The sequence below is a fragment of the Apodemus sylvaticus genome, chromosome 3 (assembly GCF_947179515.1).
Source record: "Apodemus sylvaticus chromosome 3, mApoSyl1.1, whole genome shotgun sequence".
Lineage (NCBI taxonomy): Eukaryota > Metazoa > Chordata > Mammalia > Rodentia > Muridae > Apodemus > Apodemus sylvaticus.
In genome coordinates this window covers 74,550,657-74,566,090 of record NC_067474.1, presented here as the reverse complement: position 1 = coordinate 74,566,090, position 15,434 = coordinate 74,550,657, and the positions used below count along the sequence as shown (strand labels likewise).

At 48.5% G+C, this 15,434-nt stretch overlaps 1 protein-coding gene across 3 annotated transcripts in view; it reads right to left on the bottom strand.

Annotated features, from left to right (window-relative positions):
• Znf618 (zinc finger protein 618) overlaps window positions 1-15,434 on the bottom strand; it is a 162,925-nt gene that overhangs the window by 50,199 nt on the left and 97,292 nt on the right. For all 3 annotated transcript variants that reach the window (XM_052176607.1, XM_052176605.1, XM_052176606.1), the window contains exon 3: window positions 5,270-5,526. In XM_052176607.1, the coding sequence (XP_052032567.1) occupies window positions 5,270-5,526 (257 nt within the window). The remainder of the gene's footprint in view (window positions 1-5,269; window positions 5,527-15,434) is intronic.

Below are 15,434 nucleotides of genomic sequence, written 5' to 3'. Positions count from 1 at the left end.
AGTTGGTGACACAGCCCAGCTTGTGTTTTAATACCTTTAATACCTTTAAAGCTATTCTCACAGCATTGCTTCCTGCTTGTCCTAATGACCAGCATCCATATTCCACTGAGCATTCCAGACATAGTGCAGTAGGCTCCAGCTCTTCTAACACACAGCCAGGATCCCTTTCCAGCAGGGATTCTCCATTTCCCGCATCCCTTCCAGGTTTGCCCCAGATGGAGAGTCAACAGCAGAGAAAGAAACCTGGGTCTGGAGGGCAGCCAGCACTGCTCCTTCCCTCGTGGCTGCAGCAAAACCCAAGTGTTGGTTCTGGCACGCTCAGGCACCTAGATCTGCCAATAGCCTATTGAAACAGGAAACTCACTATCAGCTGGCATTACCAAGTAAGACCTGGCACCTTTCCTCCTGGATTTGTCAAGGACCAAAGCCCACGTGGCTGTGTCTGAGTTCCCATGGAACTCAACACTCCATCCAGAGCTACAGTCCTGTGGTTCCCACATGACTGGGGTTCCCTCGTCCTCCTCCACTCCCCACCCCAGGCTGGCTTTGTGCACGCAGTATGATTATTCACTGCCCAGGATGCCGCCCTGCAGATTCTAGTCTCCATTTGACCCTTGAATGTTGAAGCTGGGCCAGCCGCACCCTTGCCTACCTCTGGGACTAGAAACTCATTCTCTCACAGGTTTTATTTGGTTACCAAATAATTCCTCTCACAAATGACTTCCTGGTGGCCACTCCATACTGGTTGTACCTCCTGGAATATGTATGGTTAATGTCCCAAAATACTGTAGATTGTGAGTATCACATCACCCTGCTCCCTGTCCCCTATAGGTTCCTTGGCTTCTCCAGGAAACAATCCGTGGCTTGCCCGTGTACCCCTCTCTATGTTGTATTAACACCTGGAAATGACCTGGTTGGCTCAGTAGTCACAAGAAGCAGAGTCCAGTGGAGACAAGACTGTCTCCATGAATATGGGATACCTAGGCCCTGGTTGGTTCCACAAGCATAGGAAAGAGCACTCACTCCATGATGGTAAATTTAAAAAACCAGATCGAGTGCACACAGTCCCATCCTTATCTCTTGGGACCAGACAATGGTCTACCATGATGCCCTAGATGTGGCAAGCACAAGTGGTCATCCTGATCTCCATCTAGCATGATGACAGCAAACAGATCCCACTTCCAATTTTCTAGCTCCAGCTGAGTGGCAGTGCTCTTCACTACAGTGAGGATTTTGTGGGAACAGTGCACAGGAGTCAGTTAATGATGCTAACCACAAACCTGGAATCGAGAGTGGAAACAGTGGTGCCTGCATGTGTCATTCTTCATAAAGGAGCTAAAGCCTTATGTGTTCCAGACCCTTCCCAGGCTGTAGAAGAGGGTGCACGCATAGCGTGTCAGACAGGCGAGGCATCCATTAACACATCCATTCACTTCTGGTTTTCTCTAACAACACTGTCAGGCTCAATATCATCTCTGCTCTTGTTAAGAAAAAAAAAGTGAGCCCTGGGTCTGGCCCATAAATCCCAAGCTGGCTGTAACTGCACTGACATGCTAACAGCTAGACATGCCCTCTCAGCCCAGGCCTCCCTAGGCAGCAGCCCGCCTTCCAGGCACCAACAGCCACACCAGGATTCTCCCAGCCAATGTCAGAGCCATGTACCCATGACCCTGGTTCCTCCAAAGAAAATGTCTTGAATAATGTTTGTGTCCCTGGGAAAACTGTCGATGGCATGTGTCCAGTGAGGACTTGGGTAAGCTTCATTGCCCAGAGCCGTGTGACTGAACAGGGGCACTATTCTAATCAGTAACAGAGCCTGCTTCTGAGCTCAGAGTGTGCTGGGTGAGTGAATCACATGTGTGCCACCAAGTGACTCAGAACCATAAGCTAAGCACACTCAGATACCAGGGCAAGGAGGCACACCCGCCAGCACTTCCCTTATACGCAAAAGCAGGGCTAAGGCTTACGCTATCAGGAGAACAGGTTCTTAGAAACAGGAGTCGTACGCCACCAGTGTGCTGTGAGGTCGAGAACTCTCCTGCTTCCCACAAAATCTGCCTCCCTATAAAACGATGGGGTCAAGTCAAGCGAGAGAGACCCCACTGTCCACATCCACACCCAACACAGACTCTACCTCAAATACTCCCTCTTTGAGATCCTCATCATAGATCATCATAGCCACGGATGAGACCAGGACCTGGATGTCAGGTAAAATCCATTTGCCAGCAAGAGATGAGTTTGTTCCTCTTCCTACAGATAGTCCCCGGGTTCTTTGGCTTCTTTGGTTGGCAGCAAGGTCAGGACAGCTTCCTCTTAGCCTGACCCTGTGCACAAACCACATAGCAAGAAGGACCTGGCTTGGGGACAGAAGAGGAGCCACATGGTCCTATGTGGCCCAACTTTCCAGATGGTAGATTTTCTTGGGATCATCTCTGGGTATTCTATAGTCTCTTCTACCAAGAGAAGGTTACAGGAACTTACTCCCAAGATACTCAATACTTGAGTTGTAGGGAGGCCAACCATGAAGGGAATGGAAACTCATCTGGTGATGGTTTTCTTTTTCATCCCCACAACAGGTCTATATCACATTGGCTTATTTTTCAGACTAGGGAGAAAAGCAGGTACTTCATATGACCAATGCTCAGACTGTCTTACCTCGATAGCTTGGTCACCTGTCAATAGTTATAGTATCAGGTACTTAGCACACCGCCTACCATGTCCTCACATAGCACAGGAATCTGAATGGTAGGCACTGCATCACAGAGAAGTCTCATACCATGGGAAGGAAGAGGAATAGCTTCCATTTAGATTCCAGACCAAACTCTTCAAATGGCTGCGTACCCACACCCTATGGGCCTAAGTCTTGGCTGATGAGCAGTGACTGAGTGGGGGAATGAGCACCTCTGGCTGGCAGAAAGCCCAAGGGCCCACAGCCTTTATTGTGTGGGTCTCTGGCTCAGGGAAGGCTCTCCACAGTTCCCTGGCCTGCCTTCTGGAGGACTCCCTGAACAGATCTACTCTCACCTACCTTGCATAGGACATCTGGGGGAGGGCAGCAACAGCTGCTGGGATTAAAGAGTATGTGTGTGTGTGTGTGTGTGTGAAAGAGAGAGAGAGAGAGAGAGAGAGAGAGAGAGAGAGAGAGAGAGAGAGAGAGAGAGAGAAAGAGAGAAAGAGAGAGAGCGTGCACATGCCCTTTCCTCCATTCATAGATCCTGGAGGAAGCTTGGTCTTTGGCTTTGGGGAGTAAATACTGAGGAGTGGAGGTCAGGCAAGGCTCCCACCACACATCTTTTGTAGCATCTTCATGCTACTCAGAGGATATGGGTACTTCTTAGCTCCCTCAAATGAGAGGTAGCCATAGGAATAGTTTGGTCTGACATCTAGATGAAAGCCACACCTCTTCCTTCTCACACTAGCAGTCAATGGCCTGCTTGAGTTCATCTAGGGCTTGCTATCCCCTGCCATTTGGCCATCCGTGAAAATGGCTGCCTTGTGCTAGAGATAAGTAGAGTCCCATGTGAGCCACAGTGGACAGTGTCAAGAAGAAATAAAGTTTTAGGGTCCTGAGTTACCAAGACCCACTCCTGGTAATGAAATCTTTCATTACTGCAGCATCACCTAGTCCTGTTCTGACATCCAGTCATAATACCACAACTGACATAGCTTCCCACAAGCCAGCATCTTACTAGGCACTGTGGAGTAGGAGTGGGGAGCAGAAATCAGGCAGGTCCTGGAGATCCAAACTCAGCACAGGCACAGTGCATGTTGACCCCTCTGGCCAGAGGAGATCAGAAAGACGGAGATGGCTCTGGAATTGTCCTTGACGGAGAAACTGAACTTGGGAAGCGGGTGGAGGTATTCCCAGAGCGGGGAGCAGGAAGTCCAGACAGGATGACAGATGGACACTGTGTTGAGGGGTCCAGGATGATCAGAAGTCTAAAACAAAGGGACAATGGAAGATCCCCGTGCTGTGCCTTGGTTCTGGAGATGACAGGAGTCAGTCCCAAGGTTTGTAAAGAGAAACGACATGGTGTATGTTCTGTATTTGCTGTGACTTCCTTGAAGCCAGCTGAATGGAGTATGCCAGGCAGAAAGACACAAAAGTAAGACTGGTCATGGGATGCTGGTGACCCAGGTGGGGCTACTGGTGACCCAGGTGGGAATAACAGCTGGGAAGGGCACAGGAGGCTGAGGCCAGCAGCTAAGGACTGAGAGTTAATCATGGAAACAAAGGGCATCTCCCCGTGATGCCTTGTGGGTTACAAACACTATGCAAGTCAGGAAGACAAAAGGACATAGAAGGAAGGAGGGACAGGGCAGACCTGGACCACGAAATGTAGATGACCATGGCGGAGAGAAGAGCACACTCAAGAACACTCTGGATATGAGAACCATCGAGGAAGATGAGGACGGATATACACATGTGCTGCCAGACTCAAAAGACCCTCAGTGGCAGGTTAAGGACCAAGGGCTTTCTTTGTCTCTGGGATTCAAAGCTGTGGCTCATCAATATGCTGAGCCATCAATGTGTTTTGTTTGGCAGATTTCAAACAAAGTCAATCTGAGAGCCAATGTTGAAAGCCAAAAGAATTCACACCAAGATGTTCACATGTTGGGCACAGGATCTGCGCAGAGATCTGGCAGGACTAAGCCACTTGAAACACTTGAGGAGACTCTCAAGAGGCTGTCAAGCATCGTGGTGCAGAGCAGTTGGACAGAGTCCCCACCTCCTGTTCTGCAGGCTCAGTAAGCCTATGAGGGCCTCGTGGCCATCCAAGTCCTTGAATCTGGCAGTTGTACGGGGAGTCCCCTGGAGGAGAGCTGAAGCAGGAAGTCACAGACTCAGAGCAGGTGACTATCAGACGCTTCCAGGTACAGACAGGAAGGCACAGGACTGTCACTGATCAAAAAGAACCTCCCCAAAAGTCCCCAGTCAGGCCAGGGGCAAGGCAGACAGGACAAGTACTCAGAATACTAAGCAAGCAGTAAGGAGTTGTGCTGGCCCCCTACAGGGAGCTTAGGGACCTCAAGGTGTGATGGATCCACTGGGCAGGCAGACAATCTAAATATCAAGAGCTTGACAAAACCATGGGGTCTTGTTGCACTGGTCAGAAAGTGAACTCTCCAGATTAGAACTCACCCTGCAAAGACAATCAGGAGCTCTGCCTTCTCCCTGGGGCAGAGCAAGCCACGGAAGATTCTCTCAGAAGGTGTCAGCCTTCCTGACCGCACGTTTCTACCCTGGCTGCAGATCTTGGGCACTCACCTAGGGTCTGCTGGTTGCGGACGCCACCGATCACCACGCAGATCTCGGCAGGCACATCGCCAGTGCCGTCCTTGCCGGCTGCCTTCTCCTCCTCGTTCTCACCCTGCCAGATGACCTCCTGTATGTAGTCATCTGGTACTTCTGTCTTCACCTTCACCTCCGTCATCGTCCCCTGCTCAGCGCTCAGTGAGGCCTCAGCTGGCATTGGCTCCGGGCCCTCCACCTTGGTGCTCTTTTGACTGAGCTTCAAGTGCTCCCTGGAAAAGAAGAGAGCATATTGAAAGGGCACCCAGAAGTGCTCACTGGTACCCAGGGAAACCCACCAGTCCTTAGCGGCATACAGACTCACAGACTCACAACAAGGCTGAGTACTGAATATAAAGGAAGGCTCCTTGGCTTCTCACATAGCCCCATTTTACATCTGGGTAAGTGAGGGTCTAAAGCCTTCCAGAGTACCCAGCCCACTTCCTGTCATTTGTTTGTACCTTTCACAACTGGAATTACAAGTGACCTCAAACAAGCACCTCTGGGTACTGGGGATGTATTCCTGTCCAACTTTAAGCTGGGAGCCTTGACAGAAGCAGGGTCTGATTAAGGCAGCCTGGGCTCTGGTCTGCCAGCAGTACCGTGAGCAGTACGCTCAGAGCATGCCAAATATCTTGTGTTGTTTCTGTTCCTTGGCATCAGGGCCACGGAGCACATCCAAGCTCTTCTCTTTCCCACTTTAAATGGGAAAACTCCAGTCTCAAGAGGCTCTCCCTGGTGAGGGTGTCACGGAGCCAACAGTGTGGCAAAGAACTGCTCTCCAAATATTTGAGAACGCCCTCAAGGAACTGAGGTCAGACGGAGACGGGCAGGAAGCTGAGCGCATTCTGTAGTTTGGAACTAAGCCACGACTTCCCTAGGTCATAAAAGCACGTGCAGGGAAACCCACGTAGCCAGGGCTCTGGCAGCCACACTCACGTTACTCTTTCAACACGATTCCCCATGGCCCCCACATCCTTTCAGTAGGTGAAATATCCTCACGACTTCTGTTTGGGAGGTGAGAAGGGTAAGGCAGACCCAGGGTGAAAATCAAACCTTATCCCAGGCCCAGAGAGAGTGTCTGGCTATGCCCAGCCCTTCCATCTACTCAGAGAAGCCTAGACTCAAGGCATGTTCAGCATGTCCAGCCACATGACAAGAAAGCCATCACTGTGAAGGCACGGCGAGCTGGAAAGCAGGGCTGGGCCTTGGTCCTGGATCCACCTGGACCCACTGTGTGGACCCGTAAAAGCCCTGGTCTCTGGGTCTGGGCAGCTCCAATAGTAGACGAGCAATGATTTCACTGAGTGATCTGATGCCCAGCTACAGCTGCTCTCAGGGAAAAGGATGCTGAGCTAAGAGAGAATCCTTAAGGGCCTGTTTATAAGGGAGACACACAACGCGGCCACTGGGGAGGCTCTCTGGAGCAAACTGTGCCCACCCACCCCCAAATTCACACGTTACTATCCAAACCACAAACATGGCTGTGTCTGGGGCCAGATATGATAGGGAGATAATTAGGGTTAAATGAGATCAGCATGGTGGAGCCTTCAGGATGAGATTAGTGACTTTATAAGAGGCATTCTAGAACCAGCAAGAAGGCTCAGCCAGGAAAAGCAATTTGGTGAAGCCTGATGACCCCAGTTTCATCCCTGTGACCCACACAGTGGAAGGAGAAAAATGGACTCCCACAGGTTGCTCTCTGACCTCCACACGCTTTATAACATGCCCTTGCTCCAAGATAAATAAATAAATGTACAAAAGTTATTATTCTCTCCAGTGGAGAACACAGCGGTTGTCTGCAAGCTTGGTAGTGGCCCCTCCCCAGAACCCAAGCCATCTGACCCCTGAGGTGACCTCAAGTCTCCAGCTCTGTTATTTCCCTAATGTGAAGCTTGGACCCACCAACTCACCTGGAAATCTGGGTCTCCTCATCTGCAAAGCACAGGTAACAGATTGCCACGTAAGATTTATTCAGTGTACACACAGAGAACATTTAGCAGAGTACTTAGCCTATTAATGACCTGCTATTAGGTCACTATGAATCAATCCATCTGCCAGGAGGCCTCGCCAGAGCCGAACTCATGCTGGCTCTTCCACGAGTGTTAAGTCGAATAAACCTCTTTTCTTTATAAACTGTTCAGCTTTGAGTATTTTGTCACATCAACTGAAACCAGACTAATACAGAGAGTACAGAAGATTCAAGGGGAAACTCTTATATAGCACATAAGCTAGCACATGAACCACAGTGCATCAACTTGTGGGGTTCCAAACCCCAGCTCTGGTTTGCCATCATTGCTGGGAACTAGGTGTGAGAACCTGAGCTGCTCACAAGACAGAAATGAAGGATTAATGAAAGGTGGCCAGGAATCACATTTTTCAGTCCTAATCTCCAAGGTTTGGAAGCTCAGAAATAGGATAGAAAGAAATAGGATAGGAAGGAATATCACCATCTCCCCCCCACCCCAGCTTGTTCCACTGTGTTCTCAACTTCAGCCCCACAACCCACCCTGCACAGACCCTATGTCCTTTCTTGATCATTAGGTCCTCATTGGTTCCAGGACACCCTGTGGGGGAGCAAGAGACGCTGTGTGTAGTGACAAGTTTGGAGTTTTGGGTTCTGTAAAAACAACCCAGCAGTATCCTAAGAGTATGTTTTCATTTTAATCCCAGGTGTGGGATGTGGGGGGCGGGGGGCTAGGTCAAATTGTCCACAGCAGCTGACTATGATTTGCCGCATGCTCTAGCAGAGGCATGATTTTGCCAGCTGCAGGTAGTTTCTGGGACTGTGTGATGCTGGGAATTCCGGGGACTTTTCAGAGGATATATAACTGCTAGGTCCCAGAGAGGTGGGGTGGTGGGTTGGTTGGTGGGTTGTTGTTTTTTTTGCTATTGGTTGCTGGTGGTCATAGTTTGTTAAGTAGTGATGTGCAAAGAAAAAACAAGAAGAAATTAGATATCCTGACAGCAAAGATCAAACTCAAGAAGTAGTCTGATGATAATATCACACACACCCCTCCTTTCTATCCTGTTTTCTCTCCCACCTAGTGTTAGGGGGTTGAAAAGGTAGGAAAGGGATAGAGAAGGATGGAAGAAAGAAGAACCTACAAAGTAGCTAACACCAGCTACAGCTGTGGGTCAGACAGACTTTGTAACTCTAACCTGCTTGCCCATATACCCTGCAATGTTGGTCAAAAAAACCTTGTCTGAGCCTTCATTTCCATGTCTATTATGTGAGAATAATTGTGAGGGGTGGGGACATCTGTACGGAGTCCAACTGGGGCACTGGCTTGAAGTGGACATCCATACAAATTTCCAATAGTTATTATGATAATGACATTGGTTCATGATGTCATTCTAGTCACCTTGAAGCGTTCCCAGTCTGATGACTTCCACGGAAGTCACATCTCCCTCCAACACATGACTCTCAAAACTATCCAGCGTGCTCATGGATTCTTTCTGACACACCTGCCACATCTGACTCCACTGTCCAGGCCATCACCTTGCTCTATGTTCTTCATAGCCCTGGCTACTATGTGAAAATGTCTTGTCCATTAATGGCTTACCAAATCCACCCCGAGAGCGGCCTTTGTACCACTGTATCTCTAACATACAATAAATTCTGTACTTGTTTAATGATCAAGAGAAGACTTGCCTCCTGGTAAACAGGAATTAGGACTTTTGTCTGCTGTGACCCACAAGGGCCCACTGGGACTGTAGATATAACCATATCCGCCAGGCAACGGTGGTGCACACCTTTAATCCCAGCACTTAGGAGGCAGAGGCAGGCAGATTTCTGAGTTCAAGGCCAGCCCTGGTCTACAGTTATAGGACAGCCAGGGCTATATACAGAGAAACCCTGACTCAAAAACAAACAAACAAGCAAACAAACAAACAAAGGTAGCCATACCCAAACTTGGAGGGTGAAAATGTTCCACAGGGAGACTCAGGGCATGGAGCCAACTCAGGTCTTGAGGTCATATTTCCTGACCCCAGAGAACTTCATCCTAGTCACTAGGGTTCTGGAGTGAGGAAGAGCAAAATGGCTTCTTCCCAAGGACAGGTAGACTCTTAATCCCTTTCACCCCCACCACAACACTTGTCACATTCCAAATGAGTATGAGCATGAGTTTGCTCTGGAAGCCCAGCTGCAGCTGTGTGTGCAGCCTGACCACCCCCCTGACTCCGCCTACGGAAGATGGGGATGAGAAACTGTCTCTCGACACAGGTGGGCACGACAGCGGGGCACAGAGCCACCGGCTCCCCTTCCTTAAATGCTTGCAGTACCAAGGACACAGGCAGCTTCCATCTCTTCCCTGAGTCCTGCACTGAGATTTACAAGCCCAAGCCTCTCTTTTCCTCAGCTGCTCCGCATTTAATTGGGTGTCCTAATAACAACGGCATCATACGAGTACTTAGATCACTTTGAATTAGTGGTGCAGCTCCTTCCAACTTCTTAAAAATTTTTTTTCATATATCATTTTTTAAAATAGAGCTCATTATTTTAATTATATCCATTTAAATGTACAGTGGAGCCCTTGAATATTCTCAGCACGAATCATTAGGTATATTAGTGGAAAAGCACTCGGAATCTATCTACATGCTGACACTCCATAATCTATTCTATTTGTGTCGCTGTAAAATAGATTTATATATAGATAACTACAAAATAGTTGCTCAAGATATGCTGTGAATTTTATATTTAACCCGAGTCACACTTCAACATAAAATCCAAAGATGGGCAGTAAAAGGGTATTTCTCAGTAAGTACCTGCTCTTCCTGGCCTCTCTGGTTACTGTGTGCATAGACTGCCTGGAGAGAGGCCAAATGGGCCCCCACCCAAGGACATGCTGAAATCTTCTGCCCATCTCTTGGGCAATGGTTCTCCAAGTGTGGTCCTCGAGGGCTTACACAAAGGCTCCCAGGAACCAGGAGGTTAGGATGGTGAGGATGGCCCTGAGCAAGACCCCATTTACCTCATTTTCAACAGGCAGACACAACTTTGTTTTGTTGCTTGACATAAAGTTATTTGGACTTCTTCCTTGTAGTGGGGTGACTGAAGCTTCCCCTGAACACGTTTACATCTTAACCCCAGAATGTATGAACATGTCTTTTTTTAAAAAGATTTATTTGTTTTTATTTATATGAGTACACTGTAGCTGTCTTCAGACACACACCAAAAGAGTGCATCGGATCCCATCACAGATGGTTGTGAGCCACCATGTGGTTGCTGGGATTTGAACTCAGGACCTCTAGAAGAGGAAGAGCAGTCAGTGCTCTTAACTGCTGAGCCACCTCCAGCCCACATGTTTTTTTTTTTTAACATGTATGTGTATATATCCATGTTTGCACATAGGCTTAAGAGTAAGAAAGAGTCTGTGTGTGTCTCTGTGTGTGTCTGTGTGTGTTGGGGCTGCTAGTTACAGGCAAGACACTGACACTGGATTTTCTTTGACCACTCTCTACTTTACTTTACTGAGGCCATCCATATCCGTCTGCAGTTAGAGGATCTCTCCCTGAATCTAGAGCTCATGGAACCATTGGTCACCTGGCTAAACAGCTTGCTCAGAGGATTCCCTGTTCCCATCTCTCCTGTGAGTCCTGGGATTACAGGCATGCCACCACACCCACCTGGCTTCTGTATAAGTACTCGAGATCTAACCCTGGTCCTCATAGTGTAAGGCAAGCACTTTATCCACTGAGCTATCTCCCCTGGTATGAATGTGAGCTTATTTGGAAAGAACGGATGTCCTCAGATGTAAGGATATTGGAGGTGAACTTGCTCTATATGCATTAGCAAGTGTTGCTGAGAGCTCAGATATCTGAGACAGAAGAGGTCCCAGAGAAATGGAGGAAGCTATTTGACATCCAGGTAGACGAGGCCATAAATCAAGGAACAATGACAGTCACCAGCAGCAGAAGGCAGCACACACCCTCCCTCTGAAGTGTGTGCTAACCTGCTGGCTGGCTGGCCCTCTGATTTCTAAATTCTCACTCAGGATTTTGAAGGAATAAACTTCTGCTGCTCTAATCTACCCAATCTGAGGTGCAAAGGGGCCTTCTTCTCTGTAAGGGGTGTATTCAAGATTCCCTAACTGAATATGCTTGAAGCTCGGGCTGTGCTGACACTATTTTTCTATGCGCCCCACAGCTCTACCACACTGCACCAAAGCCACCCTACCCTTGCACTGTGCCTGTGCTCAGGTCTCCTTGGCTTTGGAAACATTATTAAGTGACATTCTAGTTACTCAAACAGAAGTGGAGACAGCTGAGGTGAGAACCAAGATAGCTGCTAGTGAGAAGAGGTGAGAGGTATATATGTACACATACCATACACATACCACACACATATATATACCATACACATTCCATACATCTACCATATACATGCACATACCACATACATACCATACACATACCATATACATGCACATACCATATACATGCACATACCACATACATACCATACACATACCATATACATGCACATACCATATACATGTACATACTACATACATACCATACACATACCATATACATGCACATACCATATACATGCACATACCACATACATACCATACACATACCATATACATGCACATACCATATACATGCACATACCATATACATGCACATACTACATACATACCATACACATACCATATACATGCACATACCACATACATACCATACACATACCATATACATGCACATACCACATACATGCACATACCACACACACACACACAGAGAGAGAGAGAGAGAGCAGATACACTGTACACTGACTGGCGTCCTAAGCAGACAAGGACTGCATGGGATTTCACAATACCATGGAGAATAGCAAGTCACCAAAAAAAACCTTACAAGCAATTTATTTCTGGAGCTTTTTTGTTTAATTTGTTTTTATATATAGTTCTGAAACCATAGAAAGCAAAATTGTTAGCCAGGGAGGGGGCTGGGGAAGGGGACTACTGTAACTTGTTGGCTAGGCAACAGGAAACCACACTACAGAGAAATCATCTGAAGCAACAGCTCCAAGCTGCAGAGTCTGTGAACCCGACCTCCCCTCACCCCAGTTCTTACTCATCTTGTTCCTAGTCACTGTCCTAGGCATGTAGCCTGTGCCCAGACACTCTGCAAGAAGCCCCCCAAAACAATCTTCCTCCTCTGAGTCTTACACCCACTCCACCTAAGTCTCCAAGTCCGGCTGCCAGACAGGGATCCCAACACACAGGAGAGTGCTACGCTAGCTCCAGTCCAACGCACAGGAGAGCACTACGCTAGCTCTAGCACACAGCAGCACTTCACTGCACACAGGTAAATAAAGCACACGCCCATGGTCATAAAACTCTTAATGATGACTGATGAGTTGAAAGCAATCTGGTTTCTACTGTTGTTTCTCAGTTATCACAAACCACGTGGCCTAAGACGACTCCAGAGGCATGCGATTTCTGGGAATGATGGAGGCCAAGTCCCAGGTGACCCTAGATGCCTGAGCCAATGTTGTTATTAGGCACAATTTCTCTACCATCCCACCAAAACAATGCTAACATAAGAAGTTCTTCCCAGTCACATAAAGTAGAGACATCAACTCCCTGGACTTGAGCCCGGCTTCTGCTGTTGATTCCCTGGGACTGATTTTGCAAGCCTTTTTGCCTTTTGAGACGAGGTCTCACTATACTGCCTCGGCCAGTATCACACACCTGAGCTCACTCAGCCTCCTGAATGGCTGAGACCATCAGCACAATGTTACCATGTCAAGGCTTCTGGGGTCCAGTTTCTCTATCTGGAGATGCCTAAAGCCCATACAGAAGTGAACTCTGTATGCACAGATGTGTCTCTTGCTATAAGTAGACACTAATCTTGGCCAGAGGATCACCCTACTTCTTCCAATGCTGCCCTGGTGCTCGGGCTTTTACAGACAGGGTTAGAGGGAAAAGCCCTCTCCTTGCAGCATGCAAGCAGTGCCTTGCGATGACTCAAACTGTGTTTCTTCTCTCCAGAACATACAGAAGCAATGAACTAAACGAAATGAACTGAAACACAATGCAGGCCTTCCCGGACCTCCAACCCACTGCAGAGGCTAACCTCAGATCAAGTCTACCACTCCCTACCAAGCTGCCCTCCCCATGATGACTTCAATCCCTTGACAGCTTCCTGTCGGTGAATTAATTATCACAGACCCTGCCCTTGGAAACACTTCATCATCGGTCTACAGGGCCACTGCTCTCCACGTCCCCACCAGGGCTGCTTCTCTGAGGCAGTGACCAGCACTGTTCCTTCCTAGTCTCCACCCGTCACGCTGTCTGTTCCCAGCTGCTCGCATCTACCCAGCTCTTTTCCCAACTTTGTGCTGAACTCACCTTCTGGCCACACCAGTGTGTTTTGTGGAATCCTCTATATAGTAGCATGCCCGCAAGGAGCAGCCCAGGCGCCTCTCTATGCTTATCCATGTACTCCTCTGGTGAGCTGGTGAACACGTCAAACCTTTCTTTGCTTGCCTACAAGATCCTACTAACTATGTTGCCCAAGCTGGCCTTGAACTCGTGAACCTGTCTCAGCCTCCACCTGCAAAACCATGCAAAGTATACATGCCCATATCTGCCTCCAGCTTCCACACTTTTAAATATATTAGCTCTGCGATGATAAAGCTCGGGCTGACACTTCAAGCTTGGGGCCGCGCTCCACTGTTTGACTTACATAAGCACCTCCTCGACTCCCACTCCGCACCTTCTAATAGTTATCTCAAATGAAACAGATAGCAAGCTGAGCAGCTGTGCGGGGCAGGCCTGCCTCGTGAGCTCTTCTCACGGCACTGGGTGTGAGACACTCCTGTGACTGCAGCCCTCCCTGAGCTGACTGACAGACAGAGATGCCCCCCCCTCCAGCACCTCTTGCCCAGACTCTAGACTCATCCTTGACTTCCCTTTCCCTCATCCCAACCAACAGGCCCACCATGAATCCCATCAAGTCCACCTGCAAAGTGTGCCCTGAAACTCCCCTTACAACAGCAGCCACTGGAGCCATGCCTCCTTCTGGCTATAGCCTCTTTATAGCAGTTTCTCTCCTCAACACTGCGCTGAGATGTATGTTTGACAGACAGACAGACAGACAGACAGACAGACCGAGGGATGCTGACCCTGACCATCCAGGTCGAGTCACTTCCAGGGTCCAAGCTCATTTACTGCTCCCGAGTGTTTTCCCACCTACTCCTGTCATCTCTTTGTCAACTTCTTCTGTTTCTCCAACTAGAATGTGAGCTACAAAAAGACAGAACTTGGTCTCATTGATTCACTGTCCCCAGAGGAGTGGTGGCACATTGCAGATGCTAGCTAAGAGACTGCTCACTTGGGAGGTCGATGGTAGTAGCACACATAGCCCGTGCCAAGGCCGAGCCCTTCCGATGAACAGCCCATCCCTGTCACTACTGATGGTGTCTTGGAATATTCAAAACAGCATGGAGGGATGTCTCTTGCATGCTGGCCTCTGTGTGTTATGGGCTAGAGACTGGCCCAAGGAGGTCAATTTTCTGAATGAATGAACCTCGTTCCTTTATTATCAACTTATCTTGATTCTTCCAGATGAAGCATCTTTCTCCCTAGGGTCTAAAATGTAACACTTGGGGATACCTGTCATAGAGTGACATTCTCTCTTCAGATTGTGGGGTTACCATGGTAAATGCCCCAAGTGCAGATTAGGGCCCCTCTAGTGGGGCAGGACCCTGCAAGGCTTACCCCACATTAATACGCCCTGCTCCAAGCCCCAATCTGTACCTATGACTTCCATGCAACTCTGAAAGACATTAAGACATCTCTGCTTTCTTTCTGTGCTTGCTTTAAGTGACCAGGCTCCCACACACCAGCATGTGCAGAGGTTGAGCCGGTGATGAAGCCACAATGAAGAGAAGGGCAAACGCACCGTGTGGAGGGACGATGACTTAGATCTCTATGATGCGTGTCCAGCTGTGGCACCTCACTATCATCCCATACGGCACCTCACTATCCCATATGGCACCTCACTATCCCATACGGCACCTCACTATTCCATACAACACCTCACTATCCCACACGGCACCTCACTATCCCATATGACACCTCACTATCCCATACGGCACCTCACTATCCCATACGGCACCTCACTA